Source organism: Diabrotica undecimpunctata, chromosome 5 (genome assembly GCF_040954645.1).
Source record: "Diabrotica undecimpunctata isolate CICGRU chromosome 5, icDiaUnde3, whole genome shotgun sequence".
NCBI classification, from domain to species: domain Eukaryota; kingdom Metazoa; phylum Arthropoda; class Insecta; order Coleoptera; family Chrysomelidae; genus Diabrotica; species Diabrotica undecimpunctata.
The window spans coordinates 141447659-141472683 of record NC_092807.1 but is presented as its reverse complement, the minus strand read 5'-3'; the positions used below and the strand labels follow the sequence as shown (position 1 = coordinate 141472683).

Sequence of the window (25025 nt, the reverse complement as noted above, 5' to 3'; positions counted from 1 at the left end):
AAATTCAGACATGTATTTAATAGAACAAATGGAACATGATTTCTTACCAGATGGTTCTGGAACATCCAAAAAGATATAAATACCCGGTGATTTGGATTCAGAAAGTCAGTCAGAAAGTTTAGTAAGAAAGTCCATTCAGTTAGTCAATCAGTTATGAGTTTTTTAGTATGAAAATTAGTTAGAGGCAGTCAATCAGTTACAATTGTTCAATATAGTGAGTTAAATCAATATTAAGAAACAGTATAAGAAAATAATATTGAAGATTAAAAATTATGTTATGTATAAATGATGATAATGGAAGAAGTATTAATTGAATATTAAAATTAAATGATATTTTGGTGATTGGATATTGATATATTGAAAAGAAGAATAAAAATAAATGCTGTTTGCTGGTTTACTTGGTGGTTTATAAATGCTGGTGAAGAAAAATATCTTAAATTGGTGGAAGCTGATAATTGGAAAAAGTAATTTCACAAAAACAAGGATAACCGAAGCTGAGAAGAAGACAATTGAGTGGTGATTATAATCTATACAGTGGAAAACAGTTCATTTAGGCATTCAGTGACAGAAAGGTACAAAAATTTGTTAATATAATTTAGTTAGTGTCATAACAATTTCAATTTTGAAGATAGTTTGTTTAAATTTTACATTGTCTATAGAATTTAATTAGTTTCATAAGAATTTCAATTTAAAGATAGTTTATTTTAAATTTACATTGGCTAGGTTAGATATATATGTGTGTTTCATAATAGATATAATAAAGATAATTTAAAAAAGTACTTACTAACTAATTCTTTGAGAACCGCGATAAAAACCCTATATATTATATTATTAAAAATACTCATTGCTCATCATACAAACAAACAACACATCATAACAATATATATATATATATATATATATATATATATATATATATATATATATATATATATATATATATATATATATATATATATATATAAACATAGGTAAGTACACAAATATTATTTTAATAGTTGTAGAGGGAGAGCAAAAAACAGGGGTCTAGAAAAATGAACCAGTCTTAAATCATTTAAACTTATAATTTACGTTTATTAGTTACGGACATTGACAAACAGAATTTTTGCAAGTGTTCACAGCACAACGGTCTCCAGACATAATGAATTTACAAATATACAAATATCTCTTGGAAACCACGAAACTAATATAACTAATATAATACGTATATAATAATATACTAAGTTGAAATTTGATAATACAAGTTCTAAAAAGAACTATTTTTAGACTTAATTAAACGAAAAATAAAACTCGACAACAAAGAAATAAACAAACAACTCGGACTGTTTTCAACATGACGATATAGCCTGCGCTAAATGATGCGCGTACTTTTTCCCGCCTGTCGAGTGACCATACATTCTTTTTTATACTACCTATGTCTGAATCTATTTCTAATGGGCCGGATTTTTTGACCATGTGACCTAAATGAACAATGGGAAGATTGAAGTTATATGTCGTCCTGTAATAAAAGCCCTTTTATTTTGACATATACGCATGCGCAGTTTTGCATCATTTAATAAAATACAGGACTCCTGTATTTAAATCATCGAGCAAAAAGAGAAAAGAGGGAATGTAAAGGTAGTGGGGGCAAAAATATTGTTAGACAGGAAGTGCCATCTTGAGAGGCCACATTAAACAAGGAAAGAGAGACTCTTTCCTTGTTTAAGAAATCAAATTTAGTTGGGTTATGTTATTGCTGATGTTATTGTTTGTCCCAACTGTCACATGAAAGATTATTTGTATTTGTATTAAAGTTTTTTAACAATTGTTTCACATTTTAGACTATTATTGTTATTATTTAATTAAAACTTTATTGTGTTCTAGTGTTAAAAAAAGTATTTTAAGTGTATTATGTATTAATATTATGTAATATTAATATTATGTAATATAACAAATAAATAGATAAATTAGAACCCCTACACCACTGTATGATTATTGTGAAGTGTCATGAAATTTAAATTTGGCGCATTCGCATTTCCGGATATGTCCGCCATCAGAGGCCACTTTTTTGGTCTCCTTTTAATAACGATTAGATTCCCTCTTTTGTCTTTTAGCTCGATGATTTAAATTTAATACAAACCAGAGAACTTTAATGAAACATCCCTTATTTTGACGTAACCTGTCAACTTCAAATTACATGTAGAATGGCATGATACTATAACAAACATGTAGGCCTCTCATTATATGACCGAAGTAGTAAATCTTTCTCATTTTGACGATGTTGATCAATTCTCGCTCTTTGTGCATAGTTTCTAGCACACGTGCGGTGGATATCTGTGCTTTTCACGGGATTCTGAGCATACCACGATAACACCACAACTAAATACTTAATTATAAATAAATATTTAATTTCAGGCATAACAGAAAATTATTATATATTAGTGGAGCAACCTTTAAGCATTTCAATTCCAGGAATGATTTCATCGAAATTCAATGCTGAACCCCTTGCCAGTTGTTTTAGATGGTTTCATGAGGAATATGTAAGTTTTAGAGCAGCATCTTTACTTATTTAATTCATTAAATATAATAATACCTGTGATATAAGGTTTATCTTAAAAAAGTAAAAAAGAATTTTCAAAAAATACAGTCTTTCAGAAACTTGATATAACAATAATTCTTATAAAGTGCACATCCCAACCTTTTCACTTATCCCGAGTGCGTCACAAATGCGTTGATTTATACATAATAATGACTTTAAAGTTCCACCTTTGTCTCTTTCCATGGTAAAGTATTTATACATATTTGCAATTAATTCATCAATATCCAACTTACGTCTAAACATGATGGTCACTTGAAACTACACGTTTGAATTACAATATACTGAGTTTAGATCAATATGACAGAAACTTTCTAACTGTTGTGCTTGAGAGGTAAAATATAATATAACCGCTTACAAAGATCCTAAAGACATTAACCCTACGTTAGGCGCGTGGTCTACGACTGTAGACCACATCTGTTTGAACGACGATTGTCTTGAGTTGGGATATACTATGAGGCTGTGCCGTTCAGTAGCTATTAATAACACCGTAATCTATAAGTTCAGTATGTCCGTTGCAGCGAGCTAGTGAAGTGCTAATTTTTAAACACGTGTAAACACGATTGGTCTACGATTGTAGACCACGCGCATAACAGTGTGAAATTATTTTTCGAATACCTACGTAGTGTTTTTATATAATAAACTTGTCATAAATTAGGTAAGTGTTGTTTTTTCTTGAATTGTACTTCTCAGAAATGTATTCATATTTGTCAAATATTCAATTTTGTGTTTTTGCACAAATGTATGCATTATTTTGATACATAATTTTATAGTATTTTTCTTCTTTGTTTCAGAGAAACATGTCTGACTCTAAGAAAAGGCGTACACAGAGTAGTACAGACCCAGCTGTATGGTTAAGATGGTTTGAAGAGGAATCAAGTGGAGACGAGAGCCCAGTAGATGAAAATGAGGAAGATGAAGAAGAAGAAAATGAAAATATAGTGGAAAGAAGTGATCATGAGACTGACTCAGAACTAGAACTCACATCAGATGAAGATGAATCACAAAGCGACGATAAACAAATTGGTGATGGCAAATTTTACAAAGGTAAGGATATGACGGCAAAGTGGAGAAAGGATTGTGGTAATGTACAAGTGCGAACGCGTTCTCATAATCTTCTAACATACTTACCCGGACCAAAACGTGATGCCCTCAATGCAATGCTTGCAATTGACTGTCTTAAACTTTTTTTGTCTGACGCAATCATTCGAATAATAGTTTGTTCAACGAATATATATATTTAGAACATAAAAGAGCGATTTTGTAGGGAACGGGATGCTAGATTAACTGATGAAACGGAGATAAGAGCTTTGATAGGAATTTTGTTTTTAATAGGAACACTGAGAAGTTCAAGAAAAAACGCTCGCAAAGTATGGGATAATTCCAAAGGCAATGGAGTCGAATCATGTTTAGATTTCTACTCCGTTGTTTAAGATTTGATGATATCAATACACGAACAGAAAGAAGGGAATTAGACAAATTAGCACCCATTAGAAATGTTTTCGAAATTTTCTTGGTTAATTTTCAAAATAATTTCATCCCTAGTGCATATCTGACTGTTGACGAGCAATTATTGGCTTTTAGAGGACGCTGCTCATTCAAGCAATATAAACCCAATAAACCAGCGAAGTATGGGATAAAGATGTTTGCGCTGGTTGAAAACCTTTTACACTTTCAATCTCGAAACATATGTCGGAACTCAACCTGATGGCCCGTATAATGTTAGCAATAGTGCTGAAGATATTGTACTATGATTGGTGCAGCCAATAGAGGGAACTCATCGTAATATTACAGGCGATAATTGGTTCACCAGTATTCTATTGACCAGAAAATTGCTACATCAAAAAAAATTACCTTATCTCGGTACAATGCACAAGAATAAGCGTGAGATCCCCGCTGAGTTCTTGCCTAATAAAAAAAGAGAAGAGAAAACGTCTATCTTTGGTTTTCAGGAGGATATGACGTTGGTGTCTTATTGTCCCAAAAGAAACAAGTCTGTTATTTTATTATCTTCAATGCACCACGATAATGCCATTGATCCAAAAACAAGGGATTCCAAAAAACCTGATATCGTCACCCGATATAACAAAACTAAAATTGGTGTAGATTGTGTCGATCAGTTATGTTTAACTACAATGTCGCAAGAAACACGTGTCGTTGGCCAATGGTAATATTTTTCGACCTTTTAAATATATCGGGTATAAACGCTCTTTGCGTATATAAATGAAATCATCCCTTTGAAACCAAAGTCAAGAGAAGCGAGTTTATTGAGCAATTTGGTTGGGAACTAAGAAGACGCGAGCGTGCTCTTCTTGGAATTGAAGCCCCGCCTGCTCCACCGGCAAAACCAGAAAATAACGTAGGACGTTGTCATATTTGTCCTCGAACCTGCAACAAATCTACAAGAAAAGCTTGTGTAAAATGCAACCATTACGCATGCAAACAACACATGGCAGATATGTGCACTAGCTGTTTGACCGACTAAATATATACTTATTTTGTGCTCACTTTCATGACTTTCAAATGTTTTTTTTTTGTCAATTTTGTAATATTAGGTAAGCTTAGTATGTATTAGTATCAGAAAATTACATTTGGTTTAATTTTAGCGCACTAAGAATTTTATGTTGTTCAAAACTTATCCCAGTATAATAAAGGTAGGAAAACATGCTTTCCGTTTTTTTAAATAACTACACACAGATATATGTATATTAATTCAAATGAATTTTATGTTAAAATATATGTATAAAAAATCTATTTTTAATATCCTTTTAAAAATTTATCACATCAGATGTCAATTAATAATAAAAGAAAATGGTCTACATACGTAGACCACGCGCCCAAGGCCGCTACAAAATACCACGCGCCTAACGTAGGGTTAAGCCAATTAGCCTAATGATCATTAGGAATGCCGATTGTAATTTAATTATGTTTGATAAAAAGTTTAGAAATGGTTGGAAACCGTAAATAAACAAATTAAAATGTTTCCCACAAATATTTTATTTTTAGTACAAGTATTTTCATTTGAAAATAAAAAGTTAAATATATTAACCAAAACCCTAACTTTAACCAGTAATCGCAGACGTCTCAAAAATGATACTCTCTAACAACATAATATGGTCAATCTAACCACCACTATTTAAATTGATAAAATGTTCTAGTTTACTCCGAAGTATTTTTTAACAAAAATTTAAATTGATATTTTAGTACTTTGTATATCTACTTTGAATATAAATTAGCCTTAGCACGGTAATATGTATTTGTTTCAGAAAAAAATTATTGAACAAGTAGTTCAGAAATTAAGAAATTTACGTTAAATACCATTATGCAAGAATACTACTTATTAAAAAAAAAATGTAACAAAATATGTAAAACTATGAACAGCGGGTTAATGATACATATATTTTTTATTTTATATCTAAAATTTAGCAAAGTTTTAAACATTATGGAAAACACCAGTGCAGTTTATCGTGCCTTTTACTAAAACGAAAGGTTTTCTGCAAATTCCGTTAATCGTTTAGAGGTGTAAGTTGGTTGAATGTACTGTAAGTTATCGACACGTGTTCTGTGAGAAAAAGATGGTGTTTTTGTGTTTAGCACAAAAAACTTTAGTTATATTCTTGTTTTTATTTTAAAAAGGTAAGCTAACAGCAATGCTAGACTCAGAGTTAATTTCTGAGAGATCAGAGCTCTACAATCCAGCACATAATGATTATAGCGATATAAATAAGAGAAGCAACGTGTGGGAAATAATGTCAGCCAGCTTTGAAGACAACAAAACAGCTGTTTATAAAATTAGGTAAAGTTTATAAACTTTTATTGAGCCACACAAAAAATAAAAACACTGAGTAATAAAATATTGTCGAAAATAAACGAACTATTGTAGATCTTCAACAACCCTCACATAAATTTCATGGATTTTATATCTCTATCTCTGTATAAATGTGTTCCATTATTACAAAAGTTCTGGCTGTTCAGTTTAATATCAGCTGTTCTATCGCATGCGTCTAAATGCATCATAAAGGTATGAACATATTGCTGCGATTAATCGGTGCGTTGACGACAACATCGCAATGCGAAATTTTCGCGAGACGAATGGCCACGGCGATTAACGAGAACCAACTCATTACTCATTGGTGCGATGATATCTCGCAGCTAGTGATGTGCTTAAGGTTATTTTTAAATAACCGTTATAACCGTGGAAGTTTTAGTTATTTAAGTTATTCAAGTCAAAATCTGACCAAGTTCTTCTTGGAAGTCCCAATATTGATATAACCGGTAGTGATGTAACGAATGTCATTTTTTATACATTCGCGAATGCGAATATTCAGTTTTTTTTTAATTTGGCAATTTTAATTGTCTCCGGCACTGCCGGCAGTCTCATTTGTGCGAGGTGTGTAGCATCTGCAATTGGAAGAAGTCTGTCATTTTTAACTGCTTTAAATTGTCCAGTATCATTCTATCATATTTGCTAAAGATGTGAAAAACGTAAAAAGCACGTTTTTCGATCTTATTTTCTCTTGTTATAATCAAATTTGACTTGTTATAGCGAGAGAGTTATAGTTCCAATAGAAATTTCACTGGACACAAGTCACTCTACTTGCCCTGCTCTGCTCGTGCACAAATACAAGCGAATTTTGTAGTTAACGTGCGATTAGCGATTTGTTACTATGAGTAAATCAAATTATAGTGAAATATGGACTTATTTTTCACCACGTTGCGATACTGAACGAGCTAAATGCAAGCTGTGTAACAAAGTATTTTCTAGAAAAGGAAGAACTACAACGGCTATGAGAAATCATTTAAAAGCACTGCATAAAACTGCGAGTTTTCCAAATTAGAAGAGTGTGAAAACCGAAAACAAGTTGCTTCTAAGTCACTTGAACAGGCATCATCTTCCCATCAAGGTACTAAATCTGCCATGAAACAAATATCGCTTCAAGAATTTGTCGATAAAACGAAACAGTGGGATAATAATTTTTTGAAATCATTGGCAGTGGATAATTTTATAAGTGAAATGGTTGCGTTGGAGGACTTGCCATTTAGTTTCGTGGAAAGTGTTGGATTCACAAGACTTATGAAGCATTTGTGTCCGCCTTACAATTTAAAGTCGCCTTAGTATTTCACTTCATTTATATGCGATAAATTATTTGGCAAAGTAAGTCAGAAAATTCTTGAATTACTAAAATCCTTCGAAAAATTATCATTTACTACCGACATTTGGTCTGATAATTGTTCTGGACTTTCATTGCTGAGTTTAACTTGTCATAGGATAACCAAAGAATTTGAAAGGAAAATGATAGTGTTAAAAGCAGAAGTGTTTAATGAAGACCGCCACACCGGAGAAAATATTGCTCACAAACTTAAAGATATCTTGTCGTCTTGGGAAATACCTAAAGAAAAAGTGAAATGTGTAGTTCGCGATGCAGGTGCTAATATGAAAAAAGGTGTTAACTTATTAAATGTTAAACATATTGACTGTACTTCTCACAAGATTCAAAACGTGTTAAAAGTAGGGATGAAGGCTCAAGAATCTGTCGTGGCTGCCATAACAAAATGCAAAAAGATGGCAACTCATTTTCATCATTCGACTGCTGCCCAAGATGAGCTGACCAATATACAAAAAAGACTTAATCAAAAACCTCTTAAGATTATCCAAGAATGTGCTACTAGGTGGAACAGCACTTTTTATATGTTCGAGCGTATTTTTCAAGTCAAAGAGTCATTATGTCTGTACGCTTCGGCAAATAATAAAATTCCTCAGCTGGCTTCTGAAGAGTGGATGATTGTTGAAAAACTTATCCATTTGAAGACAAAAGACCATTTGAAGAAGTGACCAGAGAGTTTAGTGCTGTCGATTTTTCTATTTTTTCTGTAATTCCCTTAATTGCTACTCTAGAAAACTCTACACATTGGTGATACGATTACCGTCATAAAAGATGAGCTTATTCGCAAGTTTTCGGGTTTAGAGAATGAAATATTGTTTGCCACGGCGACCTTTATTGACCCAAGATATAAAGCAAAATTTTTTAAAAATACGTCGACTAAAGAGCTTGTCATAGAGCATATTTTGTATTTGCTTAGAGACAATGAAACCGACATATCTTCCAATTCACTTTACCCGAATGCAAAGCGTGTTAGATTAAATAATGAATGCGAAGATTACGAAGCAAACAACAGTCTCTCCTTAAAAGAAACGATGAGTTTACTCATGGATACGAGTGATAGTGGAGAAGATGACATGGCTCTTCCTAGTTTTCAAAACCCTGTCCATCTTTTAATCCGTAAAACTGTCACAGAATACTCATCGGAAAAACGCGTGGCAGGTGACGTCGACCCTCTAACATGGTGGAAAGTGAATAAGGGAAGGAACGATCTTCTTTTTCCTGTAGTTCGGCAATATTTAGTTAACACCACCAACGAGTGTCCCGAGCGAGCGCTTGTTTAGTGGCGCTGGATTTCTTTATACGCCACATCGAAACAGACTTGAAGGAGAAAAGGGTCAAAGCTTTTATTTCTAAAGTTTAATATTCCTCTATTAAATTTTAATTATTAAAAAATAACAGTTCTCTGTTTTTTACTTATTGTTAAAAACAAACTTGAAAAATAAGTAAAAACAGACAATTGTTATTTTTTAATAAGAGAGGGCAGTATTTTTGTTTAATACAAACACAAAATTAATATAGCTTGTAAAATAAAGTGAGTTTTCTTAATAAAAAAACTGAGAAGTGAATGGATTTTTATTTTATTAACCTAATCTTCAAATTATTTTTTTTTTTTCTTATATTCATATTCGCAAAACATTCGCTCAAATTTTGCGAATGCGAATATGCAAAAATATGCGAATATTCGCGAATGCAAATGCGAATGCGAATATTCGTTATATCACTAATAACCGGCTTAGAATTTGCCCTGGAATAAGGGTCATAATACAAAATTTGTCTATTACCTCTAGGTAAAAATATTTATAAAATTTTAGAAATAACTAAAATTGAACCCTTGAACACATGTTTACATGTTATTTTATTTTAAATATTTACAGAGTGGTACTTAACAAACAAAAATTACTAATCCATTCATCCATTGCCTGTTATACTCCTTATTTCTATTATTGACACCATATAACAATATAAATGAATGTGCATTTTTTGTTGACATTAATTTTGATTTCGAAATAAGAAAATGATAATAAAATCCTTCCTTGAATTATATTCCGAATCCGGAAATTGTTTAGAACTCTATCTTTTGCAATGTATCTTTTGTAAATCAATTACTTAACCAAATTTGTAAATAAAATTGTTACTATGTCAGATATTAAAGCAATTGATAACGAAAAAATTTTTTAATGTTTTTTATTTATGTCTAAACATTAAAATTTCAATAATGTTAAAAAGTGCAGAATAATTTATAATAACAGTATTTAGGTTAGGTACATACATTACTCCCAAAAAGATAAATAAGTGGTCACTAAATAATTACTACGTAATATGTCGTAGGTCGTAGGTATCTACATCTACGGATATTTCTTACTCTCGCTTCTAAAACGTAATACTTGATTTCCGCATTTTAACTGTCTAAATAACTGTGTACCAGAATAACCGTCTATCAGAATAACTGGCTATTTTTTTAATGCTAACGCCAATCTTTCCAGTAACTTACTTAGTAGTTACTCCAGTAACGTACATTAGCGTTAAAATATAGACTGTTATTCTCTGGTAGACGGTTATTCAGACAGTTAAAATGCGGAAATTAGACATAAGAAGCGAGTAATACCGGACTAAGCTCGATATGTTGCAATACTATTAACAGAACATTATAGTATCATGTTAACAGAATAATCGTTTACTCAAGTAACTGACTTGATATAAAAAAATAACTGAATAACTGGTAACTTTATTGGAATTTATTGGATAACTATTAGTCACTGTTATTTGTCAGTAACCAGTTATTATTAACAGTTCCTGTTATATCGTCACTTCTCTATAGGCAGTTAAAATGCGGACATTAAACATAAGAAGCGAGTAATATCGGACTGAGCTCAGTATGTTGCAATACTATTAACAGAAACAGAATAATCGTTTACTCAAGTAACTGACTTGATATAAAAAATAACTGAATACCTGGTAACTTATTTATTGGATAACTATTAGTCACTGTTATTTGTCAGTAACGAGTTATTAATAACAGTTCCTGTTATATCGTCACTTCTCTATAGGCAGTTAAAATGCGGAAATTAGACATAAGAAGCGAGTAATTCCGGACTGAGCTCGGTATGTTGCAATACTGTTATTAACAGAATAATCGTTTACTCAAGTAACTGACTTGATATAAAAAATAACTGGTAACTTATTTATTGGATAACTATTAGTCACTGTTATTTGTCAGTAACCAGTTATTAATAACAGTTCCTGTTATATCGTCACTTCTCTACTCGCAGCACAACGTTAGTACTGCGACTGCGTTATATTTTGTTAACGCAGCCGGCTGCGTTTTTTCTCGGTCGATAGTCGATATCGTTGCGATGCGAATTTAGAATGGTTCTAACAGAGAAAATAATAGAATTGGTAAAAAAATATCCAATAGTTTATGATATGTCACACAAGGATTATAAAAACATCAGAAAGAAGGATAAAGTATGGGATGAAATTGGCCAAGAGATGAAAGAATCTCGTAAGTATTTTAATTTAAGAGTTTTTATTCACTTTAATTATTCTATTAAATAATTATTTTTATATATTTACTTTAATTATTAATATTTAGAGTTTTTATTTACATTTCAAGTATTAAAATAGTTAACAAATTGTTCTCTACTTGAAAATGCTAAGTGTACAAAATATAAAACCTACAACTTCAGTTGACTCTGTTATTACTTATTTTGAAAGCAGAAAAAAAACAGTAAAAGACTCAACACATTTATTGTTTCTATCATATGCAGGCTTGGTAAAACAATTTTGTGGAAAACGTCAGGCTGAAACCAAACTACAAATTGTCCAAATAATTGCACAGCAAGAGGTAATGCACTATGAAGAGCAGATACTTCAACTACACCAGAGTTCTCAACCATCAACTTTCATTAGTTGCAGCTCTGATTCGAACTTCTATCAAAGTCCACTTATTTCGCCAGACCAAGGAACCATTCCACTTGAACCTAATCCAAGTACCACTAGTGCAGATTGCGAACAATCATTTCCGACTTTGGCAGCCACCTTTTTACAAGTGTATACTCCTTTATATCTTTATAATGTTGAACGACAGAAAGGTACCAAATTTTGTGTTTTATAAGTTAATTAGTGTCATAAGAATTTCAATTTAAAGATAGTTAGTTTTAAATTTACATTGTCTATATTAGATATAATATGTGTATTTCATAATAGTTATAATAAAGATAATTTCAAAAAGTGCTTACAAACTAATTCTTTGAGAACCACGATAAAAACCCTATATATATATATATATATATATATATATATATATATATATATATATATATATATATATATATATATATATATATATATATATATATATATATATATATATATATATATATATATATATATATATATATATAAGTTCGAATTATCGGGTAAAGTGGTCTGTAATGAAAATCTTTCGTTTTTCTTAATTACTCAATATTTCGCCATTTATTTAAAAGCTGTTAAATAAATGGCGAAATATTGAGTAATTAAGGAAAACGAAAAATTTTCATTACAGACCACTTTACCCGATAATTCGAACTTATTTATAAATTATTTTTTGGTCGAAATAATCATTTCTAATATATATATATATATATATATATATATATATATATATATATATATATATATATATATATATATATATATATACAGTAGACTCCCTCTATAACGAGAACTGAAATGGCAGACTAATTACCTCGTTATAAGCGGATCTCGTTATATCCAACAACAATAATACTATGCATACATATGAATATGTAGTTTTCTAAAACATTAACTTTCTATAGTGAAGCCATTCGGAGCAATATAAGATGCTAATAAATATTGTTTGCTAAGATGTATATATATAAGATGCTAATAAATATATATATATATATATATATATATATATATATATATATATATACAGTAGACTCCCTCTATAACGAGAACTGAAATGGCAGACTAATTACCTCGTTATAAGCGGATCTCGTTATATCCAACAACAATAATACTATGCATACATATGAATATGTAGTTTTCTAAAACATTAACTTTCTATAGTGAAGCCATTCGGAGCAATATAAGATGCTAATAAATATTGTTTGAATGGCGTTTTTAAAACAAAGTTGTTTACTTTTACTGTCAATGAAATGTATTAAAACAAAAAAGAGTTGTTTACTTTTATTGTCAATGATATACGTTAAAACAAAAAATCTGTATTCTGTAAATATGTATAAAGCGTATTTTCAAGCTTTAAATTGTCCAGTATTCTATCTATCATATTTTCTAAAGATGTGAAACAGTTTTATGCTTCTTCATTTGCGTTTTGTCCTTGGATAAAGTTTCTGACAACCTTTAAAACACTTTCACATCTTGTCTATTAGGATCCATATTATTAGATGTGAATTGTCAATCCCCTACAATGACACTTATGAATCATAAATTTTACATTTCCGACTAAGAATCATAAATTGTAAGAAGTTTATTGCGGGCGGCCCGCAGTTAAAAAGGGTATTTATTTATAGCTACGGCCGGGCCAAAACGTAAAAAACACGTTTTTCAATCTTATTTTCTCTCGTTATAAGCAAATTTACCTCGCTATAGAGGGTTATAGTTCAATAGAAATTTCACGGGACATCTAATGTACGTCGTTATAAGCGAAACCTCGTAATAACCGTGTTTGTTATAGAGGGAGTATACTGTATATATATATATATATATATATATATATGTATATATATATATATATATATATATATATATATATATATATATATATATATATATATGAAGAGTTCCCAATGAATTAATAAACACGGAGGCTGGTACAAAAAGAAAAAGAGGCCGCCTCCGAAGAAAATGGCTGGAGTCGGCAAAAGAAGATCTGAAGTCGCTGCGGGTACAAGATTGGAAAAACTTAGCACAAGATAGAGAGAACTGGAAGAAAACCGTTGAAGCCTTGGGCCTTTGAGGCCTGTTGAGCTGAACTATATATATATATATATATATATATATATATATATATATATATATATATATATATATATATATATATATATATATGTATATATATATATATATATATATATATTATTTAAAAACACTCATTGCTCATAAAACTATACACGATCAAAACATCATCACAATATGTATATATATATATATATATATATATATATATATATATATATATATATATATATATATATATATATATATATATATATATATATATATATAATATATATATATATATATATATATATATATATATATATATATATATATATATATATATATATATATATATATATTATATATATATATATATATATATATATTATATATATATATATATATATATATATATATATATATATATATATATATATAGATAATATTAAATATAGGAGAAACGAAGGTAATCTAGAATGAACTTAAATAGTGATTAAAGAAATAATTTATAAGTTATATACTAGAGAATATTATAAAAAGTATTTATATGAGGGCATTCTTAAGAAATTAGCATAATAATAAGTTTAAAGTTTTTTATTTTGCAATGTATTTGGTTATTTTCATAATTATGATATTATAAATATATTTGAGTAAGCCATCTTTATAGGCAACCAAATATACACTGAAGTAAATTTGGTTGTGGGTTTAAAATAGTGTTATTTATTAAGTTAAAGTCCGTGTCAGACGGTCAAATATTGGATCAAATTAGTTTGAGCAAACTGACGTAATGACGTCATAATTACAGTTTGTTCAAATTTTAAAAATCTATCTGTCACACGATCATTCAAATTTGATCAAATTGACGTACTATGTCAAGGAAATTAATTGTCTTTTTTGCTTATTTTATTAGTTACTTGGGTTTAATTTACGATTCTAATTTTTCTTATACACAAAGAAAATAAATAGGGTAAAAGGATTTTTATAATAATATGGATGTTTGACATTATATAAACAGCTTCTTTCTCGGTATAAATCAATTATGTAGAAACTTGTTCCTGGCTTCAAGATATTTTAAATTTTTATTTATATTTCATAACAAAATAGGAAGACAAATAAACCACACACTGTCAACCAAAAAAAAATTAATTTAAATACGTTATGTCTAACTGCTGATTGTCATTTGACTTTAGATATTTTTCGACCAATCAAAATTAAAGTTTGGTCAAACTGACCTTGAAAATAGAAGATCCTCTATTTTTAGAGGATTTGATCAAACTCAGGATGTGACGTCATATGCTGTCAATTTTTTGGTTTGGTCAAACTAGTTTGATCAAATATTTGACCGTCTGACACGGACTTAAGATGTTTAATTTATATATAAGTTTACATTCTGAAAAGTGTAAATTTCCATAAAATTCTCGATAGAAGAGTAAAGAATTATCTAGAACTCTAAAATAAGATGTCAATAGAAATAATTTAACCTTTGTTCGGAGTAGAATGTTCGCGAACATTGTAGTGTCTATGTATTAGAAGGATTCGAAGATTTTTTCTTTCAAGAATATTCGTGAACATTGAAATGATATAAATACGATGTGATTTGGATTCAAAACAGTCAGTCGGTCAGTCAGTATAGTCAGTATTAGGGTATTAGTATTGAAAAGACAGTATGCAGTCGGTCAGTATTAGGGTATTAGTACAGTATTCAATAGTCATTAATGCAGTATTCAAGATAGTCAGTAATCAGTGATTCAGTAGTTGGAAAGTATATTAGATGAAGATTAAAAAATAGTATTAAGAGAGTATTAGTTGGAGATTAAAAATTATATTATGTATATGGTGATTGGAGATTGGAAGAGAAAAAAAGATTATTATAAAGAAGAATAAACAAAAAAGCAGTAAAAAAGAAGAATATTTTACCGATTTATAAATGCTATTAAGAAGAAAAATATTTTAAAATGGTGGAAGCTGATAATTAAAACATTGTGGTGTATTTGGCAATGCAAGTTCACAAAAAGAAGGATAACCGAGGCTGACAACGAAGACATTGAGTGGTGATTAAAATCTTTATTTTGGAAAACAGTTTCATTTAGGCATTCAGTGACAAAAAGGTACCAAATTTTGTTAATATAATTTAATTAGTGTCATAAGAATTTCAATTTAAAGATAGTTTGTTTTAAATTTACATTGTCTATATTAGATATATATGTGTGTTTCATAATAATTATAATAAAGATAATTTCAAAAAGTACTTACAAACTAATTTTTTGAGAACCGCGATAAAAACCCTATTATGTTATTTAAAAACACTCATTGCTCATAAAACTATACACAAACAAAACATCATAACAATATATATATATATATATATATATATATATATAGAAAATAAATTTAATCTTTGCAGATAAGTTAAATAGTAAACTCTAAACTAAGTACTGCTACTTAGTAACATTGTCTACAACATTCCATGTCTCTCTTGCAACAATTCCTACATCGGTCAAACATCTCAATTATTGAAATCACGTATTACACTACACAAAAGTGATTCTCGACTTCACCCTGACCGTTGTGCATTAGCCAAACATGTCCATTCCACTGGTCATCTCATGGACTATACGAACACTACAATTCTCCACCGTGAGAACAATAAATCTAAAAGAGAGTTCATTGAAATGTCTTATATTTTCCTTACCGATTTCTCCATTAATGTTAAGAGTGACATTAAGAATCTAAGCGATATATACCACTTCTTACTTAAATCAGATACCAAGAACAATACAACATCACAGATAACTAACTTGACTGATATATCCATTAACAACTAACCTACCTTTATAATTAATTTTCATTAACTAAAAAAGATAACATTCCCTTGCTTTTCTTAGATACATCTCAATAAGATATAATAATACATGAACAATAGAATATAATTAAATAGAGGAAATCAAAATAATATTTCCCTATACTGGGATTTAATTTCATTCGTTTTTACCAATGAACCTTAACGACATAAAGATTCATAAGAACTACTTGAATTTGTCAACGCATGCGTTCTGGCTAAAACAGAACCTCACTTTTAAACTTTCTAAAAATCAAAAATTTAGTTATTGCCGACAATTCAAAGAATTACCTCCTTTTAAATGTAGTTACATTGGGTTTTTCGATTAACCTTGGGTAAACCTTTGCGTGTTAAGTTCAAAGCTACCATACATTTCAAACCTTTTTTTTGCACATAGTAACAAAAAAAACACCACTATGTTACTAGCAAAGTTTTTTAATATTCTAACTCTACAATTCTAAGTTACGGTATGATCAATAATGTTTTAATAGATAATATATGGTAGCTAATTATAATTTATTCTCTTTCAGCCCAAAAGAAGCCAAATTAATTCTCTTTGGCGAAAACGTTCGGCGAAACAATTGATACTCATTAGAGTCTTTCTTGCAGATTTCCCCAATATTTAAGAGTTTACTATATATATATATATATATATATATATATATATATATATATATATATATATATATATATATATATATATATAAAGTAGTTAGGTATTATTGACTGACACGTTATGTAAAATAAAGTTTTATTTTGAGGTTGCAGTCATTAATAGGGCAGGAAAGTAAAACTCTTTGTTTTTAAATCAAGCTTTCGCAAAATTTATTTGCTTCTTCAGGATATGTTAAAATATGGTATCAGTAAATACAACGAAATTAGAACTAAATAGCATTGTATAAAACTAGTAAAAAAACTTACAACATGAGGTTAATCCATTAAATTTTCAAATTTGCAAAACATTAAAACTTAACTTATTTTAAAAATTATACAGTTATGTAAGTAAGACTCTATATATACCTATACCATATTTTAACATATCCTGAAGAAGCAAATAAATTTTGCGAAAGCTTGATTTAAAAACAAAGAGTTTTACTTTCCTGCCCTATTAATGACTGCAACCTCAAAATAAAACTTTATTTTATATATATATATATATATATATATATATATATATATATATATATATATATATATTTAGGGATTCTACAGTATTCACTGCCTTCCCTCGCTCAACCGTTTCCATCTCTCTCAGTTGTTCCATTCTCTATCGTTTAGGCCTCTCTTACTCATGGCGTCGTCTACTAAAAATACAATGAGTGATGATTGATTTACCTCAAAATAATGGCTAGTCTTTCTTCCGCTGAAATAGGTTCACGAAAATTGCTATGACGCTTAGAAATATCTTCCCTTATTAAGTTTAAAATTTCATCAAAACAAGTAATTTTCATTCTGAAGTATTTATAAAACTGATTTTGGTCAGATCGAAGTTGTGGCATTAACGTATGAAATTTCCCTTTTCGTTGTCTTTCCAATTTTATCTTATGAGTACCAATTTTTCTTTTCTTTAAAAAATATTAATAGATATTAAGACTTACCCCTTATATGAAAACAGATATTTGATATGTTTCCAGATACCTAGTGAATATATAATAAGACAATCTTTAATTGTAATATATATTTAGCAACCAGCAAGATCAAATCTTCCTCTGATTCTGAAGAATCCATTGCAGACTATGCTGTAGTCGTCGGTTCAATTCAAGCGACTAATCGCAGCAATGTGTTCATGACATGAAAAAACGCTGTCGCTTATATTGCGAGATAAATCGTGTCGTCGACACACCGATTAAATCCTGCAATATGTGCATTCCTTAAGAAAGACTGCCCAACCATGGTACAATGAATACACAAGGTATGATATTGCGTATGACATTTGACAGCTGGCCCAGGAGTGTGACGTAGTTAAGATCGCCTGAACCACCTCGAACCCATTATTACAGCTTAACGTACACATTAATTTTGAAATTATGGTTAAAAAGTGATCTAATTTTTTTTTAAATGTTTTGTTTTGGTTATAATTGAATAAAAAATATATTTTCAGTAGCGTAAAACCTTTACTTCTCTTAGAGATTCAGGCAAAATATTTATTTTTGTTTTCATACATATAGTAATAATATAAGTACTCTTTTTGTATGCAAATCCCTTGAAATTTAAAAATTTTCTGCAGAGGAAATACTGTGAATAGGTAAATAGTAGTAGATTTGCTTATTCTGATTCACTGTCACTCACTTAAAAGCAGTTTTACTGAAATAAAAACAAAATAGAGTACAATAGAGAAAAATCTGTTTTACAATTCAATATGGTTTTTTAGATGAGTTATAATGAAATTTAGTAAAATAAAAAATATACACATTACTATAACCTACCGATTATTATATGCAAAATTTACTTATCAAACAATATAATAATATGAAAATAAGACACAAATTAGTTCAAACGCAAAACACAATAAATATCGACTTCAGACGACTTTACACCGGCAAGACAGAAAGCTTGTATAAAAACAAAAGTTCAACAATAATATCGGTTATCAATGGTGACTATTGCAAATTGCAAGTTATGAGATAATAAATATATTTTAAAGTATCTTAATACTGACTGAGTCATCTATTTTATAATAGAAAAATAATTTTGATATATGCTTATATATGTGTCTTTATACAAATGGTGTTTAGTTACTATTTATTTAAACTTTGATCAGATAAAAGGCATATATCGAGCACAGTTTAATTAAATCTTGCCAGGGCAAGATTTAATTAAACTGTGCTCGATATATGCCTTTTATCTGATCAAAGTTCATTTATTCGAGCATTCAACCTTATATTTACTATTTATTTATACTGTATAGTATATAGTAGTTATTTGCCATTGTATATCTGGTTTTGTACCTTTTTCAAAGTACGCTGTGCAGTTGCTTGTTGCAATAGTGACAATGAAGATAAAATCTTTAGGTTTCATACATTTCCTAAAGATAGCGTGACCAGAAAACTGTGGATTATATCTTGTTGTAGATAGGATAATTTTCATTGTAATACTGCAAGAATTTGTTATACACATGTTAAAACTGAAGATTACCAAAGAAATCTACAACAAGAACTTTTAAATTACGTTTCTAAAAAGGGTCTAAAACTCAAACCTGAGGCAGTACCTAGTCTTTATTTGCCTAAATCAACATCGGCTACCCTTTTAACCAACCAAAAGAAACGCGTACAAGGAGGCGAACACAGAGAGTCCAAAAAGTATGTTGAGCAGCTTCTTACTACTTCTAGGTCAACGACGTAAGTCTAAATCTTTATTTTTATTAATTATTAGTCATGAAACCTTAATGGTTTTTTCATATCGATTTGTCAAGTAAGAAATTAATCTCAGCCTGCTATGCAATTTGCAATAAGAACTGTTTCGGAGGAAATCAATTTAGCATCTTCCAAAATAACATATTTTTCTTTGTTAAATCATGTTATCATTATTAAAATATACAATGTTATCATTATTATAAACAATACCAAGATAATTTTATGTGTGAATATTACAAAAATGTCATTTTAAATGTTGTGCAATATTGTGTGCCCTCACTACACTCATATTCGATGGCCAGCTAGCTCATTCGATATAAATAAAGTTGACTTTGTCATTATTTATTTTGATTTTGTGTTTAGTTCAGTAGGTATATATACGTACAAATTTTGTGTACCTCCATTACCACTTTTCTGTATCTTTTTAAACATCTGAAATATCGAACTCTGGAGTATAAGTTAATTAACCTGTACCTACGTGTAATAAAAGATAGATAAAACTTGTCTTATAAAGGATATCTATGTTTTATAAAGGATAAATATTATAATAACATAATTTTATCATCTCTTTATAATTACTGTAATTAAATTAGCCAAATTATATAAAAAAACTTAAAATTAAAAGTCTTTCCTATACAACTACATTCAAATGTTGCGGGAATAAGCGATCTTGACTACGTCATGCGCGAAAGCGAACCGATTTTGGAACATTATGTATCATACCTTGTGTATTCATTGTACCATGCTGCCCAACCAGTGCTTTAATCGCTTGCCTCTACTGCTTGAGTCGAACGCATGCGACAATCGCATAAGATAGACTGCACCTTTACAAGGGGGTTTTTAGGGGAAAGCCCGAGATTAGGAGTGGCAAACTTTTTTGCATCTTTTTGGGGTCCAAAAATTGACATAATCAGCAAAATTCAGCTTGTTCGTGTGATTTTTACAGGTTCAGTGACATTTTCGTCTCTGACAACTGAAATAGGTATATAAGACTAATACTATAGTTTTGTATTTTTTATTTCCTTTTTTATATACTGAAGTGACCATTCATTAAGTGGCCGCTTTGGACTACTCATCTAATATTTATTTTTGATTTCTTGCAGTTTTTAACAAATGAAATACGATTTGGCGTTAAAATAGTTTTTCTGTTCCATACTTGATTATCATATTTACTATTACTTTTATAATAGTAAATATTATAATATTGTTAATATTAGTTATTAATAAGAAGTATCACGCTGATTTGGCTTAAAGTTTTTTTTGACTTTCTTTGCTTCGCTTAATGTTAGTTCAATCCAGTGGCGCATCTAGAATTTTCCTGGAGGGGGGGGTTTGGTTGGGCACCGAAATTTTTTTATGCTACCTCCATTTTGAGTGCTTAAAATTTGGGCTTTAGTTTAATTTAAAATACTAAAGTTGACTGTCGCACGTACCGTACACCAAAAGTGGGATGGCCGCTGTAAGGCTCTTTGGAACACTCACTTCTCTTATCTAGATCTTAGCTCTGTCGTTGTTCCGGTTGGTTTTTTCTTCTTCTTTCTTTTTAATTACTGTTCGGATGTAATTGTGAACACTATTCCATCTTACTTCCCGTCATCTTCACGATCATCTCTCTCACAGTCACAGGGTTCATACCTATTTCTCTATACATTCTGTTTCTCTCCACTTTACATCTATTACACCCCAGCATTTTGTGAGTAACAGTGTCGGAATATTCTCAGAATAGACATCTGTATCTGTCTTTCTGAACCTACGAAGATACGTCCTAAAACGGACAATCTTCCCAGTCCCTTAGGCTCGGGATCAGCATCTTGGTTCACTGTTCAACAACTTCCGTGTTGTTCCACTCTTCTTGCAATCTTTCCATTGATCTTTCCCTTTCGTTTTTACGGCTGTTGTCAAATGCTCTCTTCTCTCTTAGAGATGTCTTCTTTTTACTGCTAATACATGCAGAGGAACACAAGCCGTGATAGTCCACAAGGTCGTCCCAGATACAGTCCTGTAGGCGCATGCTATTCTCAACAGACCCATTCTGTCTACTCTTATCATGAGCCTAATATTATCTTTTTTTATAGTCTAATATAATTTTTTGCTATTATAATGTAATAGCAAAAATTGTGTATTTATACAATAATTATTGTATTCTACATATTTAAAATAATAATTGAATTATTAAAGCCTTTTGGATTTTTTGTATTGTGCGTGTAAGACAAATTACATTTTCCTAATATTTTTTGCTTTATATGCCCTGGGGGGTTAACCCCACCCCCCCCCCCCCCGGATGCGCCGCAGGTTCAATCTCTCTTTATCTCTCTTATCTTGATCGTCCGAGAGTTCAAAGCTGAAGTTGCGAAAATGAGAATGGTTTCAAGCTGAGAAATTTATATTTTTTATAGTTAGGTACTATAAAAGTAAATTAATCTTGGGTTGTGATCTTTTCCATTACCTGATATTTTTATCCCACGAAAGAAGGCAGTTTCTTAATGACAGCGCATATTAGTTATGTTAGATGTTAATGTTAGATATTAATTATAATCGACAAAAGCATCTATATTATAATTGATTAAATGTTTTAGACAAGAATATCCATTATATCCAGATCCACCAACAAAGTATATAAGACCTATTTGGCTAAATCGTTTTTTTATCTGCATATAATTAACCAATATGAGTTTGAAAATTATTTAGTTTTGGACATTTGTATGTATAATGACCCTGCTATGCTGGATTGCATGTACATTGAAACAATGAAGGTTTGTAATATTGCTTTTATTAACATACACATATTATCTCTTTAATTTTATATGACCGTTTTACGTTATGTAGGTTCTTCTCCTTCAGATGTCCTGTCCGCTGCGAATTAACATGGCAATTGTGATCTTGCTTACGACACTTCTAAATAGTTCGACCGATACGAGCCCAAACCACTTCCGCAGATTTTGGAGCCACGAGTGTATTCTCCTGCCCGGCCCGCGTCTGATGTTTATTTTTTCCTGGGTAACCAATTGAAGTAGTCGGTGCTTATCGTGTCTCAATATGTGGAATAGACATTCAAGTTTTGTTTTTTTAATCGTACTCACGATTTTTTTCTCTTTTTCAATTCTGTGGATTTTCTCTTAGACCAGAGAAGTAACGATTTTCCCAAGACACTCTTTGTTACAGATATTCTGTTTAGTTCTAATATTTTTTGGATTAGTTGTTTGGTCGGATCAGGTCCTCCGTACTTTAGGATTTCGTTCGGTATTCTGTCCTCTCCCAGTGATTTTTTAATTTTCTTAATGCTTCCTTTACCTCATCCTCCACAATATTTATTTCTTCGTTTGTCGTCAATATTGGTTTGAATCTTATGGGACTGACTGTACTTCTTACCTACAAAAAGCTGGTTGATTTATAAAGACATTGGCGACACTATGTTAGACCCTTAGATAAAATCATGCGTGAATTATGCTAAACCAAAAAAAGAATCGTAGTTGGTCTCAAGTCGCGAACTTAAGTATTTGTGACGCTCTCTCTCTCTCTCTCTCTCTCTCTCTCTCTCTCTCTCTCTCTCCAAAAATGCAGTGAACCATGTTATATTTCTCGCGAAATTCACAACCCTGTATAAATGAAAAATTTTGTAAAACAAACTCTTTTATTTCATAACAGTTGTGTAAAATATTCTCAAATGTGCTATATCAATCGATTACTACTTATTCTCTTCTTAAGTAAAACTTGATAAAACCAAACGCCTACCTGAATCAACGCCTTGAGGTCTGCTAAGTTATATTGAAGGAATATCTTTTAACAATTTCATGGTCTTAAAATATTTGGTAGGTAGGGTAGACCGGGGACAATTGAAACATTTCTGCATTTTGATTTTTTTTCTCCGCATCTATCGCAAATTTCTAAATTACGAAATTAGTTATAAAAAGCGTATCCTATTGTGTTTCCATATATATCATTATATTTTGTCTATATAATGTCATTAATAAGATATTAAATAAAAACTTGAACTTGTCAAGTTGTTTCAATTGTCCCCGTGGCAGGGACGAATGAAACAGATACCTGGGACAATTGAAACAGCACTAAGACATAGAAAAATAGTGTTTATTCTAGTGAAGAACATACAATATAAAATATTTTTTATTCTGAAAGGCAATTGTGGCATACGTATAGTTCTTGGCGAGTACACTCTTCATGGGACCAATGACGACACTCAGTGCACTGCACCCATTTCTCTCCAGGGCGACTACTACGATATGCTTCCAAGCAAACCAGACAATAGCAATCATCCTCTTCGTCGCTATCACTCTGTTGCTGATTGTTCTGGCATTGTTTGGTTTTCTTGTATTTTCTAAAAGTTGTATTTGATTCGTCGTTTAACTCAGTCACTTTTTTCTTAACCTGTTTTTTCTTTTTTGCGTCATATTCCTCTTGGATAGCATTTTTCTCCGGCGTATCTGTATAAACTGCAGACTTTCTCACTTTTCGTTTGCCAATTGTTTTTCTAGGGAGCGCTTTCGGCAACGGTCTAACTGCTTCTGGTGAAAATACAACCTGCGATGCTTGAGCAATGCAAGTGCTTGGACACGCTGGCGGTGTGTGATTTTGTGGTGATGTTGGCAAGATATCAGCTCTTCAGGTATCAGATACATCAACAAGTATGTAGAGGATCTTCACTAGGTGCTTCTTGAAGAACGTCAGTGGCATATGGTGTCGTGTTTTTAAGAGCTGGTCTATCCGTGACATATGAAGGTGCAAAATCTAGTTCCGTAAATATGTCTCTGTTAAAGGGATATATGCCTGTGCAAGCAAATCCAACTATAATATTTGATTGCGTGAGGGCCAACGGTAGAGATAATTTAGCTATGCTGGGTATGTCGTAAATTGTCATCGTTTTTCCTGGATTATTTCTCATCCAAGAATCGCAACTTGAATTGAAAGCCTTTTTGAAGGGACGGTAGATAGAACGATCCAGAGGTTGCAACTTATGCGAACAGTGCGGGGGAAATGACAAGACGACAATGCCATTTGTTTTACAGAAATCCAAGCAGCGTATACTTATGTGCGACTGGTGGTTATATAGTAAAAGCAATACTTTATTTTCGGTTGAAGCGTTAGTATGCTTTTGAAAATGATTAAGG

At 30.7% G+C, this 25025-nt stretch overlaps 1 protein-coding gene across 2 annotated transcripts in view; it reads left to right on the top strand.

Annotated features, from left to right (window-relative positions):
• The window catches only part of ninaB (neither inactivation nor afterpotential B), a 67852-nt gene that overhangs the window by 27043 nt on the left and 15784 nt on the right, over positions 1 to 25025 (top strand). Inside the window, exons 8-9 of one of the 2 annotated variants that reach the window (XM_072532873.1) lie at positions 2395 to 2519; positions 3370 to 3622. In XM_072532873.1, coding sequence (XP_072388974.1) covers positions 2395 to 2519; positions 3370 to 3622 — 378 coding nt within the window. Of the gene's footprint in view, positions 1 to 2394; positions 2520 to 3369; positions 3623 to 22478; positions 22656 to 25025 lie in introns of both variants that reach the window. The other variant, XM_072532872.1, reaches the window with a different exon arrangement.